Source organism: Gossypium hirsutum, chromosome D06 (assembly GCF_007990345.1).
Source record: "Gossypium hirsutum isolate 1008001.06 chromosome D06, Gossypium_hirsutum_v2.1, whole genome shotgun sequence".
NCBI classification, from domain to species: Eukaryota; Viridiplantae; Streptophyta; class Magnoliopsida; order Malvales; family Malvaceae; genus Gossypium; species Gossypium hirsutum.
The window spans coordinates 64,942,183-64,965,623 of NC_053442.1; the positions used below are offsets into that span (position 1 = coordinate 64,942,183).

At 34.2% G+C, this 23,441-nt stretch overlaps 1 protein-coding gene and 2 long non-coding RNA genes across 3 annotated transcripts; 2 read left to right on the forward strand and 1 right to left on the reverse strand.

The window, feature by feature from the left end:
• Positions 1-86: 86 nt before the first annotated feature.
• On the forward strand, positions 87-3,965 carry LOC107961533 (uncharacterized). Its single transcript, XR_001701318.2, has 3 exons — positions 87-390; positions 2,577-2,639; positions 3,688-3,965. It is a non-coding gene; the product is annotated as an uncharacterized lncRNA (long non-coding RNA).
• A 1,647-nt stretch (positions 3,966-5,612) lies between these two features.
• LOC107961088 (shikimate O-hydroxycinnamoyltransferase-like) lies at positions 5,613-12,352 on the reverse strand. The gene is made up of 3 exons (XM_016897326.2): positions 11,942-12,352; positions 11,137-11,863; positions 5,613-5,767 (listed from the first exon to the last, which is right to left on the reverse strand). The coding sequence occupies exons 1-3, from the start codon at positions 12,350-12,352 to the stop codon at positions 5,613-5,615; spliced, it is 1,293 nt and encodes a 430-aa protein (XP_016752815.2).
• A 5,466-nt stretch (positions 12,353-17,818) lies between these two features.
• Positions 17,819-19,054, forward strand: LOC107960308 (uncharacterized). Its single transcript, XR_001701119.2, has 2 exons — positions 17,819-18,358; positions 18,651-19,054. It is a non-coding gene; the product is annotated as an uncharacterized lncRNA (long non-coding RNA).
• The last annotated feature ends 4,387 nt before the right edge of the window (positions 19,055-23,441 follow it).

Genomic DNA, 23,441 nt, shown 5'->3' on the forward strand with positions numbered 1-23,441 from the left:
TACAATTTCATTAATTGGAAAAATTTTTTAATACAGATATTGCAAACTACAAGTAAATTTTTTTTTTCTCAATATTCAAACATCACACAACAATGAACCACTTTGCAATTTTTAGGATTGTCTAATATTTAATAGACTTGAAAGAAGGGAGAAAAGCATCTCGAGTGGCTTCACTTTCCCTTTCGACTCTAGCCCACCAATCTTCGCTTCCCTCAATGGTGAGCAGATTCCCTTTTGCACTGTCTGAGTTGAGAGGAAGCTTCTTTAGTTCTTCAGAGTCATCTATATGAATAAGTTTCAGACATGGGAAGGGTAGGGCATCCTAATATCTGCTCTTCAATTCCGGTAGAAACTCTAACTCAAGTGTTTCAAGCTTCAAAATGGTTTAAGGTATGGAATTTCAATTACACTTGCAACTTCACTAAATTTTCCCTCATTCAATATTTCTTCCATTTTGTCACACCCAAATATATCAAGCCGCATCTCTCAATTTCTCACACTTAATAATTTGAACTTCGCTCAATGTATGAAAGTTTGAAGTATAATTAGTACCTGAAGAAACCCAGGTATGCAGCTTTTCCATTTTCATCTCCTCCATATTTTCACATTAATCAAAGAATTGCAGTGTCTCTAGACGCTCCAGATTTTCTAGACATAAAACATCAAATACTTTTGGTTCTCTAAAATCAATAAGGAGTAGTGCTAGGGTCAAACATCGAAACAAGTTAAAGCTCAGGAATCTTTCTAGAGAAAACATGCTTTTTATCTGTACCCATAGTACATTCAAATGTTGGAAACCTTTCAATTCATCTATAAGCTTTTCATTACCCCCATTCAAAATATTGATAATCTCTATTTGTCGGTAACCACATTCTGAGTACTTGCAACCTGGAAAAACTAGAGATCAAATGTTGTGGGATTTTAATGAGATTGTTCATACACCTCAAGTCCAACGCTTTTAGTTTTGTCAGCGATTTCAACTCTATTGGCAACTCTGATATAGCAGTCAATGATAGATCAAGACATTCTAGCGAAATCAATTTCGAAATTCCCGTAGGCAGCGCTCGTAATCCCAAGTTTCCTGACAAATCCAAAACAATTAGTTGAGGTATAAATTAGAAGAAACCATCACTGGTCACTTCCAACCAATTTTTGTAAAGAAACAATGTTCGAAGATTAGGGCTTTTGGGTGTTTCGTTGAGAACTTCAATCTTATTTTCCATCACTGACATTCATTTTACACTTTTCCATGCCTTAATATTTGGTTCTTCCTGCTTTTACAAAAAAAAAAAAAACTATTCCCAGTTGCTTCGAACTCACGTGTAATCCATAAATCCATGTCACGGATGCACAGATAACTTCATACCTGGAAAACCTTTTTCACAACGATTATCAAAGGACTCATCAAGAAAAGAAGTGGATATGCCTTTGATAAATTTAGCTTCTCCAACACCTTCAATTGGAACAGAAGAAGAAATCAAATTTAACTATTAATATTTTAATAAGGAGTTGAAATGATCTTTTTAATAGAAATACTAACTAAAATGTTAAAAAAAAAAGAAGACAAAGGCAACCCAAGAATAGACCTGTCCATGGGCCTCAGGTTTTCCTTAAGTATCTCTGTGGAAGAGGTCCTCAAATTTGGGCTAAGGGCAAGTTGAGCCTTAAGTTTATTGGGTCTTATTGGATTTTGAGACAAGTGGGGGCCAGTTGCCTATTAGTTGGAGTTGTCTTTGAAGTTAGACCGCATACACGATGTGTTTCACGCCTCTATGTTAAGACGGTATCAGTCTGATCCATCTCATATTGTTTTAGTTGATGAGATTGAGGTGCAGCTGGATTTGACTTTTGAAGAGGAACCAGTGCAGATTCTGGATTGAGAAGTTAAAGTCTTGAGAAGGAATAACATTCTTTTGGTTAAGGTTCTGTGGTGGAATCAAGGTATTAAGCACACCACTTACGAGCCAAAGGACTCGGTTCGACAACAATATCCGCATCTGTTTGAGTTAGGTAAATTTTGAGGCCAAAATTTTTTGAAGGAAGGGAGAGTTGTAACACCCAAAATTTTTGTTTTTGAATTGTTAAATCATGTCAAGTGAATTGATTTGAGTTCAATGGATAACTGTTTTGTTTATGTTCCTAAGGTCCTGTGTTCAAATCTCTTCTCTTTAATTTTTGTTATTTTTATTCCAACTCTTGACTTAGAACATCTAACAAATCTTTAAATTTTGGGTAATTGTTGGCATGAAGGAGCTTCTTGGTTTAGTGGTAAGGCTTTAGCTTACCTAGAGGTCTTATGTTTGAATCTTGTGCATTCTTTTATGCTATTCCCTTGTTTATTCTTTCTTCTTCCGTTTTATTCTTATTTTTCTTCCTTTTTCTCTACTGTTGAAATGGGTTGTGCTAACGTCCATTTCTAGAGTTCATTGTTTGCTCGTAAGTGGTAAGAGGGAATAGGATTTGTAATCATAACTCCTTTCAGTGATATGTGTTATCCGCTCACTTTTTGAGAATGTTATTTTTCGGTTTGTCGTAACAATGGACGCCTAATCATTCCTAATGTATGATTCTGTTAGGTGAGAATCAAGTCGCGCATTTTCCGCTATCGGGTTGAGTATCGACAGTCTTCTCTTCAAAGGGTAAGTTATCAAATGCTCATATTAGGGGTTGGTTTGTGATAATTTAGTTTACAAGGACTGGATGTCTTGTGATTTTTAGGCTGAATGCTTTAGAAAGCAAGGGTCGATTCTCGTTTTTATCACTAATCCGTAAGTTGGGTGTCATTCTAGGTACTAGATTTGCTGTTGTTGTGTTGGCGTCTAAAAACAATTAGGTGTGTACCTCAATCTTGAAAAATATGTGAATGACATAAAGCCAAAAACCAACTGTCAACGCCGCACGACCATGTGCCAGCTCGTGTGGGCCTATTTTCTGTAAAATTTAGTTAGGGTCGTGTTTCGAAGTGTGTTTTGAGTGCATACTATAGGGTTTTCTAAGTGATATTCATGTTTTTAGTATATGAATATGTGGTTATGTCTTTGTATGAGTATTTTCTGAAAGCATGTTAATTGTAGTAATTTTGTATCTGTTCTGAAAATTCTGAGTATATCATTAGCATGTTTCTGATATGTAAGCATGTTTGATCTATATGCATCTGAATATCTGGTTATGCTAATTAGTACACGTGTATTAGGGTGAGATAATTATGTGACGGAAAAAGTGTTGACAGTTTAATGATCTGCCTTATTTGGTGTTTTTACTATATACATCTGTTATGGCACTTAAACTGCATTTTTGGTGGCTTGACCACCCATATCTGATTTTGGCGGGTTACTGTATTATTTCTGACATCTTTGACTGCACATTTTTGTATAGTGACATATGCTCACTTATTAGTGTGTGGGGTTGGATGGGTATTTATTACCATATATGGTGTGTTGGGATGGATGGAGATGGTATGTAGCGGATGGGGGTAGGATATGTATCTGTTATGTATTAAGGGTTGCATCGCATGATATCCCATACCATTTGTATCTGATCTGATTATCATGTTGCATCGCATAGTATGTCATGGTGTGTATTCTGTACGATTTTTGGTTTCTGTGTAATTTTGCTATCTATTCTGTTTGCATGGGCTAAGTTACACATTGAGCTTTGTAAGCCCAACCCATTTTTCTGACTTCTCAGGTAATCAACAAACTTAGGATTGGGCGGCGCGCAAGAGTTCAGATTAATTTCCTGGTTAATAAAATAAGACTATTTATGTTTTAATTTAATTTTGAACTTTTGGAATTGTAAATTTGTTTTTGGACTTTACTTTACGGTTTGGTTTATTTACGTCAGATTTTGGTGTTTTTATCATTAAACTACAAAAGTACATGATTTATCAAATTAGAATCTTGGTTTTCAAAACTCAAACTCCGGAATCTCCGCTGCAAAGATTAAGCAATCAATTAAGTGATTTTTGTGAAATAAATAATTTTAACGAGCATTTTCTTAAAAACTTGTAAGAGATTTGCCAAAATTAATATTTCCGAAACACATGTTTTTTAAATTCAAAATTTGGGTTTAATTCGAGTTTATGTAATTTCTCAAGACTCAACCATAGCGCTTAAGTCGAGTTTATGTAATTTTTTAAATTCAAAGTAGAGGAACAATATACTTGAAATTTAGGTTTACAGAATGTGATGAATGGTCTAAGTGCAAGAGTTTTAGAATTCTCTCCATTTTTGAATGATGGTCCCAGAGAAACATCTCTCGAGATTGGTGCTTGATGCATAGATAACTTGATACCTTGAAAACTTTTTTCACAATGATTATCAAAGGAGTCATCAACAAAATGATCAGTGGATATGCCTTCGATAAATCCAGCTTCTCCACACCTTCAACTGGAATGAGAAATCAACAGCTGACTTGAATAAGCTAAGGCAAACAAATGAAAAGTTCATCCACAATGTAAATCTACTGTGAGGTCATGTCCCCCTCTCATAAAATATTTTTCATATTCATCAAACCACCTACAAAATTTAGTAAATGAGCTTTAATTTTTGTCCAAACTCATTTTTCGGATCTATTATTTTGCTCAACACTTTTCGAACAAGCCTTCAAGCTTGGGTGAGTAATCTGACCCATGATCAGGTCTACTAAACTCTTAGTCAAAACTTAATAATGTGCCACAAGGCACAATTTAATTGGTCAGCATGCGATGTTAGCAAAAAAAGATTAACAGTGTTAGGGCTAAATACCACTTTTTATAAATGGAATTAAAATTCAGGTACCAAATTTGATATTTTATAAGTAGAGGTACCACATTGGAACAAACTCTAAAGTACAGGGGTCATTCATTCCATTATCCCTTTTTTTTTCTGTTAACGCCTCCTGATAGTTTCATTGGAGTAGATTTTTGTGAATATTTTTATAATTTTTAAATTATTTGTTGACGTAGCTTATAAGATAAATAGTATTATGTCAAAATAAAGTTGAACTATTACACGGATTGTCACACCAACCAATGGCAAAACCAGGGGGCTGGCAGGGGCCTGGCCCCCTTAAAAAGGAATTTTTATTATTATTTAGATCTCTTTATAATTTATACAATTTTAAATTTGTAATAGTAAAATTACACTTTGACCCCGCAAAAAATGATAAAAATTTGATTTAATTCTTTAAAATTTATAAAGATATAGGCTATTAAAGTGGTAAAATTATATTTTGGCCTCCCAAAATGATAAAATTTGATATAATTCTATAAAATTTATAAAGATATAGTCTATTAAAATAGTAAAATTATATTTTTACTATCATATAGAAATATACAATTTATTTCTGGCCCCCTCCCAAAAAAATTTATGAGTTCGCCCTTATCTCCAACTTCATTAAAAAGTTAATATTTTAACTAACATTTTCATTTGAAAAACACACATTGACTTTTTTTTTAAAATTAATACCCAAATATAAATAAAAGAATAAGAATCAAATTAACAAAAGATATAAATATTAAGGATTAAATTTGACATTATCCCTTTATTTTTTAACTACATGGAACCCGTCTCCATCACCATGGGATCATTTCTCATTTATTACAACCGTGCCCTATGCGTAAACGTTCTTTGTTAAAACTCATAAAGGAGTTTCTCAAAACAAGACATGTGAGAAATCCCCAAGCGAGTTGCCACTAACAAGCTCCCATCATTAATGAGAGTTGGTAGTATTAAAACCTTGCCTTCATGACTGACATCTGCTGGCCCCGTATGAATGGGGCGACTGTTGAAAAGACAAATTAAAAGGGGTGTTGAAAAGTCAAAAAAATGGGAGGTGCAAGTGGCACCGAAAGAAAAAATGGTAGGCAAGTTGTTTAAAGTTGAATGGGATAATTGCAATTTTGGTCCCTAATTTTTAGGCCATTTGCAAGTTAGTCCCTGAACCTCAACTATAAATAGGCCTAACCATTTCTCATTTACACTATCCCAACCAATCTTTCTCTCTTAGTTTTCTCTCTTCTCCCATTTGAGAATTCTTAAGGAATTCTATTTGTTTGTAATACTTTGAAGATAGTAAAGTTATCATCTGGTGTTAGTGCCCGAGGACGTAGGTATAATTTACCGAACCTCGTTAAAACTCTTGTGTTCTTTCTTGTCCTATTTTTCTTTCAATATTTGAGGGTATAATAGTAGTATTTAATTGTGCTATTAAATTACTATAGAAGGGATATTCTGTCTAAGGAAAGACTTGGTATTTAAGAGATCCATGTGATCCACCTCTCTTTCCTGGGAATTGAACTTTGTGTGATTTTTTAGTACAATAATTTACACGCTTCCGACCTTATTGGAACAACAAGTGGTATTAAGAGCCGAAGGTTAATCGTAGTATGCTCTGTGGTTGCAGTTTAAACTGATCTTCCACATCAGAAAAGATTTCCTTAGGTATATTGAAAGATTATGGAGAAAACGGTCGGTGTAGGAGCTTCAACATCGTCGATGTGGACAAGACCGACAATTGCAAATGCAAGATTGGCCGTGGAGATCTTTGATGGCACGGGCCATTTTGGTATGTGGCAAAGTGAGGTTCTAGATGCCCTTTTTCAGCAGGGTCTAGACATTACCATTGATGAAGAGAAACCAGATGATGTACAGGAGAAAGATTGGAAGGCGATCAATCGGTTGGCATGTGGCACAATTCAATCATGCCTTTCTCGAGAGCAGAGGTATGCTTTTTCAAAGGAGACTTCTGCAAATAAGTTGTGGGTGGCACTTGAAGAAAAATTTTTGAAGAAAAACAGTCAAAATAAGCTCCACTTGAAGAAAAGACTGTTTCGCTTCAAATACGTCCCAAGTACCACAATGAATGATCACATCACCAAATTTAATCAGTTAGTCACTGATTTGCTGAATATGGATGAGACATTCAAAGATGAAGATTTGGCTTTGATGCTGTTGGGGTCACTTCCTGAGGAGTTTGAGTTCCTAGAAACTACTCTACTTCATGGCAGGAGTGATATATCTCTGAGCGAAGTCTGTGCGGCCTTATACAGTTATGAACAGAGAAAGAAGGACAAACAGAAAAACTCAATCAGAGATACAGAAGCTTTAGTAGTCCGAGGTCGTTCATACACTCGGAAGAAAACTCAAAAGGGGAGATCAAAGTCAAAGTCCAGACTCGGGAAAGATGAATGTGCTTTTTGTCATGAGAAAGGCCACTAGAAGAAAAATTGTCCAAAGCTGAAGAATAAGGGAAAAGCTGCTGTAGATGCTTGTGTTGCAAAGCATGATACTAGTGACTCTGAACTATCACTGGTTGCATCATCATCGTCGTTCCATTCAGATGAGTGGATATTGGATTCGGGTTGTACCTTTCATATGTCCCCTAACCGGGAGTGGTTCTCTGATTTAATAGAACTAAATGAAGGAGTTGTTTATATGGGCAATGACAATGCCTGTAAAACTGTTAGGATAGGTTCAATCCAATTAAAGAATCAAGATGGATCAACCAGAGTTCTGACTGATGTTCGGTACGTGCCCAGTTTGAAGAAAAATCTCATCTCATTGGGAGCTTTGGAATCCAATGGTTCAGTTGTTACTATGAGAGATGGGATTTTGAAAGTGACATCTGGCGCACTTGTGATATTGAAGGGCATCAGGAAAAATAACTTGTATTACTACCAAGGTAGTACAGTTATTGGAGCAGTCGCTGCAGCTTCCGGCAACAAAGAATTGGACTCAATACAGTTGTGGCATATGAAGTTGGGACATGCCAGCGAAAAATCCTTGCAAATTCTGGCAAAGCAAGGATTGTTGAAAGGTACAAAGGCTTGCAAATTAAAATTTTGCGAGCATTGTGTTCTGGGAAAGCAAAAGAGAGTGAAATTCGGTACTGCTATCCATAATACAAAAGGTATTTTGGAATATGTTCACTCAGATGTGTGGGGGCCTTCCAAGACACCTTCATTGGGAGGAAAACACTACTTTGTTACTTTTGTTGATGACTTTTCCAGAAGAGTTTGGGTGTATACCATGAGAACTAAGGATGAAGTGCTTAGAGTTTTTCTTAAATGGAAAACTATGATCGAAAACCAGACTGGCAAGAAAATCAAGCGGCTTAGGACGGACAATGGAGGGGAATATAAAAGTGATCCATTCTTCGATGTGTGCCAAGAGTATGGTATTGTTCGACACTTCACAGTTAGGGATACACCACAGCAAAATGGATTTGCAGAGCGTATGAATCGAACATTGCTGGAGAAAGTTCGATGTATGTTGTCCAATGCTGGATTGGGCAAGCAATTTTGGGCAGAGGCTGTGACATACGCTGGCCATCTTGTTAATCGTTTGCCATCATCTGTATTAGAAAGAAAAACTCCTATGGAGGTACGGTCTGGAAAACCGGCTACAGATTATGATTCCTTACATGTGTTTGGATCCACTGCATATTACCATGTGAAGGGGTCAAAGTTAGATCCGAGGGCAAAGAAAGCTCTCTTTATGGGAATCACTTCTGGAGTGAAGGGATTTCGACTTTGGTGCTTAAGCACAAAGAAAATGATCTGTAGCAGAGATGTTACCTTTGATGAATCTGCCACATTGAAAAAGGTAGCAGATAAAGATATTCAGACGAGCAATACTCCACAGCAGGTGGAGTGTACTCCAAAACAGGTGGAGTTTGAGCAGATGGGGATTTGCCCAGTTAATAAGTCTAATTCTCCAGCCACAATGGAGGAATTAGAGGTTGAAGAGGTTCTGACCCAAGAACCACTAAGTACACCAGAACCAGTTGCAGTTGCAAGGCCACGGAGAGAAATTCGTAAACCTGCTCGATTTACTGATATGGTGGCCTACGCCCTTCCCGTTGTTGATGATATTCCTATCACTTATCAAGAAGCAATGCAAAGCTTAGAAAGTGATAAATGGAAAAGCGCCATGGATGAAGAAATGCAGTCTCTCCGGAAGAACAATACTTGGGAGTTGGCGCAATTACCGAAAGGTAAAAGGGCAATCGGATGCAAGTGGGTATTCGCAAAGAAAGATGGATCTCCTAGCAAGAAGGATATTCGCTACAAGGCAAGATTGGTAGCTAAAGGCTACGCTCAGAAGGAGGGAATTGACTACAATGATGTATTTTCCCCTGTTGTGAAACATTCCTCCATTAGAATTTTGTTGGCCTTGGTAGCACAGTTGAATTTAGAGCTAGCTCAACTTGATGTTAAGACGGCTTTCTTGCATGGTGAGTTAGAAGAGGAGATCTATATGACTCAGCCCGAAGGATACACAGATGCTGGTGGTAGAAATTGGGTTTGTAAGCTGAACAAATCACTATATGGATTGAAGCAATCCCCGAGGCAGTGGTACAAGCGATTTGATAGCTTTATGAGAAGGCAGAAGTACACAAGAAGCAAATATGACAATTGTGTATATTTGTAGAAGCTGCATGACGGATCTTTCATTTATCTACTCTTGTATGTTGATGATATGTTAATCACTTCGAAGAGCCAAAATGAGATAGATAAGCTGAAGGCTCAGTTGAATCAAGAGTTCGAGATGAAAGATCTAGGTAAGGCCAAGAAGATTCTCGGCATGGAGATAAGTAGAGATAGACAGAGAGGCAAGCTTTGTTTGAATCAGAAGCAATATCTGAAAAAGGTATTACAATGTTTTGGTGTAAATGAAAACACAAAACATGTAAGTACCCCACTTGCTTCTCATTTGAAACTTAATGCTCAATTATCTCCGAAAACTGAAGAAGAAAGAGAATATATGGAAAAAGTCCCATATGCTAATGCAGTTGGGAGTTTGATGTATGCGATGGTGTGTACGAGGCCTGACATTTCACAAGCTGTTGGAATTGTGAGCAGGTATATGCATGATCCTGGAAAAGGACATTGGCAAGCTGTGAAATGGATTCTACGGTATCTTCGAAAAACCGTAGATGTTGGTTTAATTTTTGAACAGGATGAAGCACTTGGTCAGTTTGTAGTTGGATATGTTGATTCCGACTTTGCTGGTGATTTAGATAAACGTCGTTCAACTACGGGGTATCTGTTTACTCTTGCGAAAGCCCGAGTGAGTTGGAAGTCTACCTTACAGTCTACAGTAGCTGTGTCTACTACAGAGGTAGAATATATGGCAGTTACAGAAGCTGTTAAGGAGGCTATTTGGCTTAATGGATTGTTGAAAGACTTAGGAGTTGTTCAAAGTCACATAAGTTTATATTGTGACAGTCAGAGCGCTATTCATTTAGCGAAAAATCAAGTCTATCATTCAAGAACCAAGCATATCGACGTAAGATATCACTTTGTGTGGGAAGTCTTTGAAAAAGGAAAAATTCTACTTCAGAAGATTCCGACAGCAGATAATCCCGCAGATATGATGACCAAGGTGGTAACAACAATCAAGTTTAATCATTGTTTGAACTTGATTAACATCTTGAGAATTTGAACACCTTTAGGTGTATGGCGCTCGAGAGCGCATTTGGAGGCACTACAAAAGATAGCTTTATCGAATTTGGGGAGTTGAAGGAAGTATGTGAAGATGTGATTATCCTAATCAAATCTTCAAGGTGGAGATTGTTGAAAAGACAAATTAAAAGGGGTGTTGAAAAGTCAAAAAAATTGGAGGTGCAAGTGGCACCGAAAGAAAAAAATGGTAGGCAAGCTGTTTAAAGTTGAATGGGATAATTGCAATTTTGGTCCCTAATTTTTTAGGCCATTTGCAAGTTAGTCCCTGAACCTCAACTATAAATAGGCCTAACCATTTCTCATTTACACTATCCCAACCAATCTTTCTCTCTTAGTTTTCTCTCTTCTCCCATTTGAGAATTCTTAAGGAATTCTATTTGTTTGTAATACTTTGAAGATAGTAAAGTTATCATCTGGTGTTAGTGCCCGAGGACGTAGGTATAATTTACCGAACCTCGTTAAAACTCTTGTGTTCTTTCTTGTCCTATTTTTCTTTCAATATTTGAGGGTATAATAGTAGTATTTAATTGTGTTATTAAATTACTATAGAAGGGATATTCTGTCTAAGGAAAGACTTGGTATTTAAGAGATCCATGTGATCCACCTCTCTTTCCTGGGAATTGAACTTTGTGTGATTTTTAGTACAATAATTTACACGCTTCCGACCCTATTGGAACAACAGCGACCCTATCCAAAATCTGCTTCATACATAGGCAACCACAACCAAGAGTTTACAGCGAGGTTTGGGCATCGGAAAGTGTACGGCCCTCTAACCAAAGTGCTTAAATCAGACACTGTTTCAATGTAATCAAGAGCTGACCTCAAATATTCATCATTAATCTTCTTTAACCCTTCATGGATCCTCTTAATAGTATCAAGAAAGGATTCAGTGTTGAGATCACCAGCTTGAGTAACGAGTGTATTTATAAAGATAGCATTACCGAAGTAGCCTGGTGGGAGAGGAGGATTCAATTTAGATCGAGCATCAACTGGAAAGTACATCTTGGTAGGTTGGTCATCTGAGAGACCCCTTGCTTTACTTACGCAGCGCCATATATGTGCAGCCAAGATGTTGTAACTACTATACTTTGTACCACTACTGTTTGCAGCAGCTTTGGCTTTCAGAGCATTCAATTGATCAACTGTAAGCTTAAATGTGGAGACAATGGATGGCTTAAGATCAGATTCAGCAGCCTTCAGTAGAGGAGAAGGCTCATATTCAAGATGGTGGAATTTAGGCGTTTGTGGTACTCGACCACGAAGAAGAGTTCGATCAATGAATGGTGCAATGGCAGGCGAGACGCCTCGGACGGTGTCAGACCAACTATTGATGAAATGAATAGCCGATGTGCCATCTCCTAAAGTATGTTGAAGCCCAACTCCCAGACAAACACCACCGCATTTGAACTTAGTTACCTGCTAAATTATACATAATAAATATCAACTGCTAAATTCAGATGCGAAATGTTATATTAAGGGTTTCTTGGGGATTACCTGCACCACAAGAAGTGGATAAGAGGATATTCCACCAGAATAGTCGACTTTAGGAACTAGGTGAGAGTTGTGAGTAAAATTACCATTACCAATCAAATCTTCCAACACTGAACTAGTTTCAGCTTCAACGAATAGAACTCCTTCATCGTTGCATATTATCTCAAGTCTTCCATTTTCATCATACCCCAACCTTCCTGCAATAGGGTAAAATGGGACAAGAACCTTGCTCAAACCCTCTTTAACCCTTCCAGTATCGAAGAAATCAGAACAACCATTTGGCTTATAAAAGTATACAGTAGAGACGTGGTATCTTGAAATCAATAGATCTAAATTGGAGTTCCATATGCTTCCTTTGGGAGTGTGTTCTTCAGCTGGACGAACAGTGGTAGACTCCTTTATACTGATCTCCATCTCTATATAAATGTCAAAAAAATGAGTAGTTCTCACTCACATCTTCAAATAAATGGGATGAGAAAACATGCATAAACTTCTACTTCTACTCAATGCTTGAAAGATGAAAGAGAAAGACTAGAATATTGATTACCTTAAATAGTGTAAACCAGAGCTGGAAGAACAACGTTGTGAAGGGGACGAAGGGAGACGTGATCAATTTATAGACCCACGAATTGCAATTTCTAGCCATCTATACTACTGCCGATATTTCTCCATTCTAGATTAATGGTTTTAAATTCCGATCTATATATAATTTAATTGTGAAAGTATCTGAAAATTTTCTAAGTTCATATAGTGTTTAGAATTAAACATAATCCGTCCTGACCCTCAAATAGGAGGATTAACACGATTCAGCACACTTAAACTCACGTCATCCTGCATTGGCAACAATGCCAATGCAAATTGAGCGAAGATTCAATTGGCTCATTTATTAAAATTTTATATATGAAATACTTAACATTTTTTTCATGTTTAAATTATAGCAATATATATTACTATAGATTTAAATTTTTTATGTTATAAATTACATAATATGTAAAAATAACATAACATACTATAATATATTACAAAATTTAAAACAAGTGGGGTCAAGCTCGGGCCTTGAATTTTCAAGCCCGAACCTGACCCATATTTTAAATGAGCATAATATATTTGCTTAAACTATCTTAAATTTCAAGCGAGTCTTTGGGCAATTTTGGACATGGGCTGATAACCCGACCCTTGAATAGTTCTTTTGTTTCCTTTCTTTTTTTTAACAAGAGTTGTATCATATCCAAACATTAACAACAAAATAGTAATAATATACTTGCGAAATGACAGTAAAATAGTGACAAAACAACACCAAAACAGTGGAAACACCATCAAGTTTTTTTGTTGTAAATTTGGGTTGAGCCCGGCCAAAAAAGAGCTCATTTTTTAGGCCTATATTTTTGCCTAAACCCTCACATTTTTTAGGTAGACCTTCAAGCTGGGCCATGATCAGATCTAATTTGTATAGCAATGCAACTTAAAGCCAACTTAGCAAAGTATTTGGAATTATTGAAGGAAAATTTGGGATCTCTCATTGAGATATCAATAAGAGAAACTTGAGGTTAGCAAATATTAAGGGACCATTGGCAACTCATTGAAATCTAAAGAATGAGAAAATTGAGGCCACAAAAAATGAAGGGACCATTTACAAACAACAAAGAGGATATGCTTGTAAATGATTATGTACCATCAATGGAAGCTGTATGTGATAAACTTGAAAAGCTAATTGTAAGGTTATTTTAATATAAATAAAGTTGTTGGACCATTTATGAGAAGGCTTGTTTATGGCTGATGTTCTATGCCAAGTGTTCTACTCGTAGCTTCGAGGGTATTTACGTTTGGCATATACTTGCTTTGACCGAGATCTTTGGAGATGATTCTATATACTACAATTCGGTGGAGGAACTTTAGAACACTCTTGAGAAAATGCACCAGGTGCCATAGCTAATCGAGTAGCTTTAAAAGCATGTGTACAAGCTCGTAATGAGGGACGTGACGTTACTCACAAGGGTAATAAAATTATCCACGAGGCTAGCAAATGGAGTCCTGAACTAGCTGCTGCCAAGAACACATTGTTTATTTTAAAATTTAAATTCATTCTAATAAACAAAACCTAATAAATAAAAGTCTAATAAACAATTCAGTCCATTTATAAAATGTCATACCCAAATTACATCAAGCTCAAACGGCCGAAATTAACAAAAAAAACTCTAATTGCCCAATGACCCAACAACTTAAACTATTTTCAGAAAAAAAGAAAAAAAAAACCCTAGTGCCGCCGTCACTCCTAGCCTCTGCCACCATCAACCGCTCCTCAACCGTCACCTGCGAAGAACAGCAAAGAACACGCAAGAAACAATGACAAAAACAGTAAAAAATATATAAAAATTATATGTAATGGCTATGAAAGCCATTGAACAAATTTGTAGGAGGCGTTTTTTTAAAAAGAAATAAAAAAAAGCAATCAAAGTAATAAAATCAATTGAATAGCAAAATCCGAAGGTGATTTATTTTTATTTTATTTATTTATTTATTCATTTTTCAAGTCTTTTTATATATATAACATAAAATAAAAAGGGAAGGGTCTGGAAGACTCACTGGGCGCTTTGGGCTCTACCATTGTGGGTAGACGAGGTCACCACCTCCGATGATAGGTGGTTCTGACGAGGAAATTTTTAAACTAAAAAACCAAAAGGTTTCTTCGAGATTTTTGACGATTTGGTGGGTTTTTGGAAAATTTGATCCCAGGTTCGAGCTCAGGGAGTCGAAATGACCAAAAAGGGGTTTTTTATACTTTTTCGGCCACCGTGGACGGCGGAGCCGTCGCCGCGACCGGCGGCAGTCACAGCAGAGCACGGCGGCTCCCTTTGCCGGACCTAGGGGTTATTTCAGAGAAAAGGGAAAGAAGAGATGATTTTTTTAAGGTAGAGAGGAAATGAATTTTTTTTCTAAAATTTTTTGGTTTTTATAGGCCTTCAAACCGACGCCGTTTTGGGAGTGACCTCAGATGCCCAAAACGATGTTTCATGGTCAACCCGAAGTCCAACCCGAGCCGATCCTAGGATCCACGTGTTTTTTGAGGGGGCCTATTTGCGCATTTGGTTCTTCCGCTTTTATAGCCTGTTTCAGTGTAGTCCTATTTTTTTTTTTAATTTATACCGTTTAATTTTAAGTTCTTTTATTTTGGTCTTTTTGAGAAACGATGCACATAAAAAAGGGGTATTTTCCCATTTGGTCACTCCTCTTTTTCGAGTGTTACAGTTTAGTTCTTTATTTTTATTTTTATCCTAATTTTCCCCTAAAATTCTACTTAAGTTTCGATTTAGTCCTTCTTACATTTATGCACTTATTTTATCATAATTTAGACTCTTAGTTTCTTTTCAATCTTGATTTAATCCTTATTTATTTAATTTCAAACCTGTCTAGATTTTTTATATTATTTTTATGTATTATTTTATTTATTTATTTATTATTTCCTTTACTTTTTTAAATATTTAAAAATAATTTGTTTTTGTATTTCCTTTTTATTGTGCGCTTTTTTATTTTTTTATTTTGCCTTTATTATCTTTATTATTTCATTTATTTATTTATTTATTTATGTATTACCCTTTTTTATACTTTCAAAATTAGATTATTTACGTCTTTTACTTGCACATTTATTGTTCTTGTTATTAATATTAATAATAATATTATTATACTTTCATATTTTATCATGCGTATTATTATCATGCCATTATTACTACAAATTGATGTTGCATTGTCATTTACTAGCACGACATTTTTATTTTTCGTAAACCATCATTCTATTTTTTATATACTTCAATTTGATTTTATTATGGCTACAATCATGTCACGAATCATGTTCAAATACATTTACCCGTTTCTATACTTTGGTCGAATAGGCTAAATACACATTACTTTAAGTATTACATTCGTCTTTGCACGACGTACAAAAAAGGAAAAATTTTCAAATCAAGGTTGTCGAAACCATTTTTTTGAAAATAAAAATTTAGTTATCGACTTTAAAAAATAAAAATTGGAGTCGCCACCGATCCTTTATTGAGGTGTGATCGGCCCACCTTAAAAATTATTCTGGTCTACGAAATTTGAGAAAACGAGTTCGGGAGTCAGTTACGTACGAGGAAGGGTTAACACCCTCGTAACGCCCAAAAATCGGTACCAAATTGATTATTTAATGTCTTAGTGTCGATGGTTAAAAAGATTTTTAAAAAAAACTTCAATGATGAAATCTAAAAAGAATAATCAAATGTTTAAGTCAAACGAAGAAATCAAAACCCAAGACGTTAGGGTACAATTTCTCAAAATCCCCAAACTTTGAATATCTCTTTTATTTTAGGGAAAATCTTCATCTCGAGAAAACAATATGTCATACCCAATGTGTTAGGACATAACATGTTGAATTCCCAAAAATAATTTTTTATTTATCCGTTTTGAAAAAGAAAATTCTCGATTATTTAGGATTAATAAAGGAAATCGGAACCCAATACGTTATGGCTCGGTTTCTCGAAAATCCCGAATATTGAATATCACTTTTATTTTAAAAGCCTTTGAATCAAAAGAAAATGATTTTAAAGTTTTGACGAAATCAAAATATATATTTCTAAAAGATATGTTAAAAAATGTTGACGTAATATGAAACAAATATTTTAATTTAAATTATATGTATACATGTTTACAAAATATGTATATATAAATATGATATATAAGTGAATTTTGCAAGTATGTGTATGAATATGAAATAAAAAATGCATAAGTATTATAAAATGTTGGTGCGCATATATATGAATACAAAAGTCATGAAAATAAAACAATAAGAAAATATTTATAAAATACATGCATGCATTTACGAAAAAATATAAATACAATATATTTGTAAATTATATAAATATAAATATATTTATGTATATATAAATATATACAATATATTTATGCTTCATCTTCGAGACCTTCGCCCATTCAACTCCGTCTCGGACAGAGGAAGGAGGGCGTCAATGCTTCGCAATGGTAAGTCCCCTTCACCTTACCCTTTTTGTTTATTCATTTTAAGAAATCGAAGAAAAACAAAATGAAATGAAAACAGTAAAAAAACAGAGGAAAAAGAGAACCAAAATTTATCACCTTCAAAAAAATCTCTTTTCTCTCTTGTATTCCTTTTAATTTTCAATACAAAAATTTTTCCTTTTACACTTTTTTTTAGTCTTTCCTAAAACAGTTTACCATCGACCCCCCATACCGAAAACTCATAATAATATAAATACAAATCCTATCTCCTGCTTGTTATCCTGTGGTTCGTTGTAGGTGCATACTGGAAGAAAGACGTGCATATCGTGCGTAGAGGCGATAACTGCTAGCATACACGCACGAAGTGGCCCAATGTCTGCGGCGCTGCTGATACAAGGGAGGCTCTTCTTATTGCAAGGTGATCATTGCTTGCTTGTTCATTGACGCATTGTCACCAACACGACATCTTGTCACTTTGTTTAATCAATGTTATGACAACAAAATCTGAAGGGATAGTCTCAATTTAGACCTTTCCTTCCCAGATATTTCAACCTTTAAACTTGGTGCGTTCTAAACAATAGTCCTGTTTCAGGTCATTATATTATTTAGAAACTCATAGAGTAATATGCAAAACTTCCCTTGTGAAAGTTTTATTAGTCCATTGATCCGTTTTGAAAAAGAAAATTCTCGATTATTTAGGATTAATAAAGAAAATATAATAAAATATAAATGTATATACGTATATATTTATGTAAAAAGAAAAACTATGAAAGCAAGATAATAAAATATGTATATAATATATATGTATTTAAAAACGTTTAAAATAAATACATATATATATTAACATACATATGTGTGTATATATGTAGGTATGATAATAATATACGATATAAGAATAATTAATAATATAAATTAATATAAAAAAAACTAAAAGCTAAAACAACACATTAATGATTAAATTGAAAACAAACGAAATTTTAAAGCCAAATTTTAAAGACAGAAAACTCAAAAAGGGACCAAATTAAAATGCGCACAACAAGGGAAGGATCGAAAGGGTAATTTGTCCAAAACGCCCAAACGCTGCGCAACAACATGGATTAAATTGAAACAATATTAAAACACATGGCCAAAATTAAAAAAACACTGACTAAGCACCCCTCAAAGAACGGAGGACTAATTGCACAAATGGCCCATTAAGGGCAAAAGCTCGCAGATCACTGGGCCATTAGACAGAACCCTTTTATTTGCAAACATTTTAAAACCAAATTAAAACCTAAATCTAAAGGCTTTTTGTTCAAATCTGCAGAAGAAGGGAGAACGCCGTTCCCATCCGCGATCGCTTCATCTTCGAGACCTTCGCCCATTCAACTCCGTCTCCGACAGAGGAAAAGAGGGCGTCAATGCTTCGCAATGGTAAGTCCCCTTCACCTTACCCTTTTTGTTTATTCGTTTTAAGAAATCGAAGAAAAACAAAATGAAATGAAAACAGTAAAAAAAAAAGGAAAAAGAGAACCAAAATTTATCACCTTCAAAAAAATCTCTTTTCTCTGTTGTATTCCTTTTAATTTTCAATACAAAAATTTTTCCTTTTACACTTTTTTTAGTCTTTCCTAAAACAGTTTACCATCGACCCCCCATACCGAAAACTCATAATAATATAAATACAAATCCTATCTCCTGCTTGTTATCCTGTGGTTCGTTGTAGGTGCATACTGGAAGGAAGGCGTGCATATCGTGCGTAGAGGCGATAACTGCTAGCACACACGGACGAAGTGGCCCAAAGTCTGCGGCGCTGTTGATGCAAGGGAGGCTAGGGTTTTTTTTTTCACATGTGCTGTTAAGGGCTACATTGTAGTTGGGCTAGGGTTTGGGCCTAGTGTATTGGGCCAAAGGTATTTGGGCTAATGTAATTGGGCCTCGTAAATTAGGTTTTTAAATGGACTGGACACTTTTATTTATTTGGGCCGGGCTAAAATTGGGTATTACAAAGGTTATGTTCATTATTTTGGAATTAGAAAAGTCGTATTCTTAACTTACGAAATATGACTTCCTTCTAAAGCCGAGATAATCAAATATTTACTTTAAAATAAAAAAATGAGATTTAAGTGATGATCAAATGACGTTCATTCTTGTTCTTGAGGATCTAAGGCATTGTGTCTTAACTTACGGGACATGATCCTTTCTTCTCGATTAACTTGAAATAAGCCCTTTTCGTGAAAATTAATTTAGTTAAGTAATGTCTTAATAAGGGATCGTATTTTAAATTCTCTTCAAATTTTTTTATTTTCGACACTAAAGACGTCAAGTAATCAACTAAGTACCAATTTTTGATGTCACGAGGGTGCTAATCCTTTCTCGTGTATAACCAACTCCTGAACCCATTTAATGAATTTTGTAGACCAAAAATTGTTGTATTAGTAAATCAAACTTTTTATTAAAAATATCAAATTACGAGGTGATCCGATCACACCTCATAAAAAGGATTGGTGGCGACTCCATTTTAATTTCTTTTAAAATAAAAAAGGTCGATCAAAAAGGTTTCGATGTGAAATTGATGAACATAAAATTTAGTAAATTTAGTAAATTTACTAAACATAACATTTAGTAAACCTATTTTATTCTCATCAAATTTAGTAAATTTTTTTATTTAATAAACATAAAATGCGAATTAGTTTATACTTTTTTAAATAGTTTTACTTCAGGTAAAATATATTTACTTTAATAATAAAATAAAGGGTTTTTATGAGTAAAAATCATAGATTAAGAGCTTATTTAACTACAAAAATAGGTTGATGGCTTGTTTATTAAATAAAAAAGTGAGTTGAAGGGGAATAAAAAGAAAATAATAAATAAGGAGGGCTTAGAAGGCAATTAGTCACTTTCAACTTTAGTGCCGCCACACCCACAGGCGACACCAATTCACTTTCAAAATTCAAAATGGTAAATTTGCATATCAGGTCCTTAAAACTTTAGATCATTACATTTTAGTCCTGTGCCGCCTCTGGTAAAGGCACCTTTGGTGCCGCCTCTGCCACAGGCACCTTTGGTGCCGCCCGTGGCATTCGATTTTCCACTGTTCTATTTTTTTTGTATTATTTTGGTAAATAATAAAAAGTTAGTAATATTTTGGTATTTTTTATTTTTTAGTAATATTTTAGTAAAAATCCCGTAAAACAGTCACACAGTTAAAATTTCACTATTAAATACGTGTTTTTGTGTTTATATAAAAGGTATAAAAATAAAATTAACTCTTAATCTTTACAAGTTTATTCAATTTGACCCTTACTCTTTTATTAGAAATAAATTAAAAATTTTTGAAACTAATAAAGCTAAATGGTCAAGAAAACCTTAGTACCAAATTAAAAAAAAATCAATTAAACCCTTTAAAAATTTAAAAATTATTAAACTTTCATTTATTTGTTTGTTTTTATTCTTCACTTTTATAGAATTATATATTTTGATTTAAATTTATTATGATATTTTTTTATTTTTTACTTGAATTTTTATGATAGTTTTTTACTTAGCTTTTATTTTTCACTTTTATACGAAGTGTTGGAAGTCTTGGTAAAAATAGAAAAAATGAGAAGGTTAAATATGACCATGATGAGAGTTAATTTTTATACTACAAATAATGGTGTTAGAATAAAGACTTGACAAGTAATTAATTTTTTCATTAAAATTATTTCATGATTAATTTTTATGTTATATTTAACTAGTTATCATATCATAGTATGTGTATAGTGAGTACATGAATATTCAAGACATATAAGATTTGAACATATATCATTTAATAAAGTAATTATGACCTATTATTATTCATCAATAAATTTGCCCTCCTCATCAACATTGCAAGAATTATGTAAGTTTTACTTTAATTTATTTAATTATTACACTAAAGTGTTCATGAATTCAACTGAATCAATTTAACATATTTAATGATATTTAGTATTTTTTTTAATTCTATAGAGTACAACTGTGGAGGTTAACATTATCTTGTATAATGATTTAAGAGGGACGAAAAATAGTGAAATTACGGTGCGACTTTCATACAATAAGTCAATTAAATGCAAAAATATCTACATGAAAGACATACATTTGAATTATGGAATAAATGGTAAAATATATGTTGGCACCCCAAATCTTATTGTTTGAGTGTTGTTCAAAGTTGGGACGATTTTGGATGTTATATTTTGGTTGGGACTAAGGAAATAATTATCCAAATGCCCCTTCATGATAAGGAAATAATTATCCAAATGTCCCTTCATGATCCATGTATAAATGAATGGGGCGACCCCATCAGAAATTTGCTTCGGGTGGGTTTGGATGGGCGGTGCATTTACCTGCTGTTAGTGTAAAAATAGCGGTGGCGGTGAGATTAGATACTGTAGCGATACTGTAGCGTGAAACAAAAAGTAAGCTAAACGCACTACATCGCACCCAATCACCCATCCAAACCTACCCTTCATATATAAGCAACCGCAACCAAGTGTTTACAACGAGGTTTGGGCATCGAAAAGTGTGTGGTCCTCTAACCAAAGTGCTTAAATTAGACATCAAGGGTTGACCTCAAATATTTATCATTAATCTGCTTTAACCCTTTATGGACCCTCTTAATAGTATCAAGAAAGGATTCAGTGTTGAGATCACTAGCTTGAGTAATGAGTGCATTTATAGGATAACATTATCGAAGTAGCCTACTGGGAGAAAAGGATTCAATTTAGATCCAACGTCAATTGGAAAGTACATCTTGGTAGGTTGGTGATAAGCTGTAAAAGTAATATATTTTAATCTCATTCTTAATGCATTTTTGGATGATTAGTTATGTAAATTAGTGAATTTGATGTCCTAATCCTTTAAATCCATGTTTCTATACTTAGGAGAGCATTTGGGAGCGAAAGGAGGGAAAAATGAGCCAAAATCGGACAAATAGAGTTGTTTCTAGGATCCACACGGCCTGACCACATGCCCGTGTGAGCCACACAGGCTAGCCACACACCCATGTGCCAGCCCGTGTCGATATCGCACCTTTCTTCCCAAATATGCGGAAAAACCTAATTTTTAGGCTTTCTGAGAATTCTAAAGTCTTTAAATATCAATTAGAAGAAGACCTAAGGGAGCACTCAGAGAAAATCGAAGAAAGCACTCGAAAAACGCCATCGGAATCAACTCGGAAACGGATCTCCCTTAAGATCAAGATCTCCATTTAATTTCTTTCGAAGTTTTATTGAGTTTCTTTATATCTTGTGGTTATTTTGACTTCGAGAGATTTTCATTTAGGATTATGAACAAAATTCCCTAGATAACTAGGGAAGATGAAACCTATAATAAATCTTATTATTTGATTTTTGATTTATGCGATCAATACTTGATTCTTGTTCTCAATTCTGTATGATTATTTCTTGTTTTAATATTTTTGAGATATTAATTCAAGTTTAATGTGCTTATTTTAGTGGAGCAAAAGTCTCTGTTTAAGAGTAGATCTAGTATAATTGAGTGGAGTTGCATGCAATCCTAGAAATAGGACGATATAAATCTACCAGATTACTGTCAAATCTAATAGGGAAATCCATAGATTGAGTTAATGTAACAATAGGGTAGGGGTGAACATTCGATCGAATCGAATCGAATCGAAAATTTTCGAGTTAATCGAGTTTTCGAATCTCATTTTATCATCCTAACTTTATTTGAAGTTTTCTCGAATTGAGTCGAGTGAGATGAAATTCGAATCGAATCAAATCGAATCGAATATATTTGTTCGAGTTAAATTTTAAAAAATATTTTTGGGTCCTTGTAACCATTGTCACCCATCGTAATAAAATTTGTCCACCTTAATCAAATTTTTTATTAACTTTCATCACCTCATAATTTATTTATTAATTTTTTATATACTGGTTAGCTTATTTGTTTGCTTAGTTGTTTTAATTATCTTCAGATTCTTGTCACTATGTATTTTGGAATTAAAAAATATATTAAATATAAAAATATGATTTTTTAATAAAATTTATTTTAAAAATAAAATGTGAAATTGATACCAATATAAAATTTTAACACGAATATTTTATGGCATAATTAAGAATTCAATTGTAATATAAATATTCATTATGACTAAACAATTCAATAATATAAATAATATAAAATGTGAAATTTAATTTAATAATATAAATAGTATATATAAATAAAATTATTACTATATTTAGTGATTTTTTTTGGATAATTTTGATTTTTTATTTGAGAGTAAAGGGTGAGAAGTAAAATTTTAGGGGGAAAATAAAAAGTTTTGGGGAATAAAAGTTTAAGGGAAAGTAAATAGGGGGAGTAAAATTTTGGAAGGAAAATATTAAAAAAAATTGGAAGGGGGAGGGTTTGGGGTAGATGGGAGGTGGGATGGAAAGAGAATAAAAGTTTTAGGGGAAAAGTGGGAGGGAGTAAAAATTTTGGGGGAAAATAAAAGGTTTCGAGGGTTTTTAGGAGTAAAATTTTGAGATAAAGTAAATGG

Bases quoted from the DNA above. Each gene is read 5' to 3' on its own strand.
- LOC107961088 (XM_016897326.2), bottom strand. From the start codon at position 12,352: ATGGAGATCAGTATAAAGGAGTCTACCACTGTTCGTCCAGCTGAAGAA. The intron at 11,864-11,941 runs GTAATCCCCAAG...ATAATTTAGCAG, and splicing joins ATCCACTTCTTGTGGTGCAG to GTAACTAAGTTCAAATGCGG. The intron at 5,768-11,136 runs AGGGTCGCTGTT...TTTGTCTTTTCA, and splicing joins GTATGAAGCAGATTTTGGAT to ACAGTCGCCCCATTCATACG.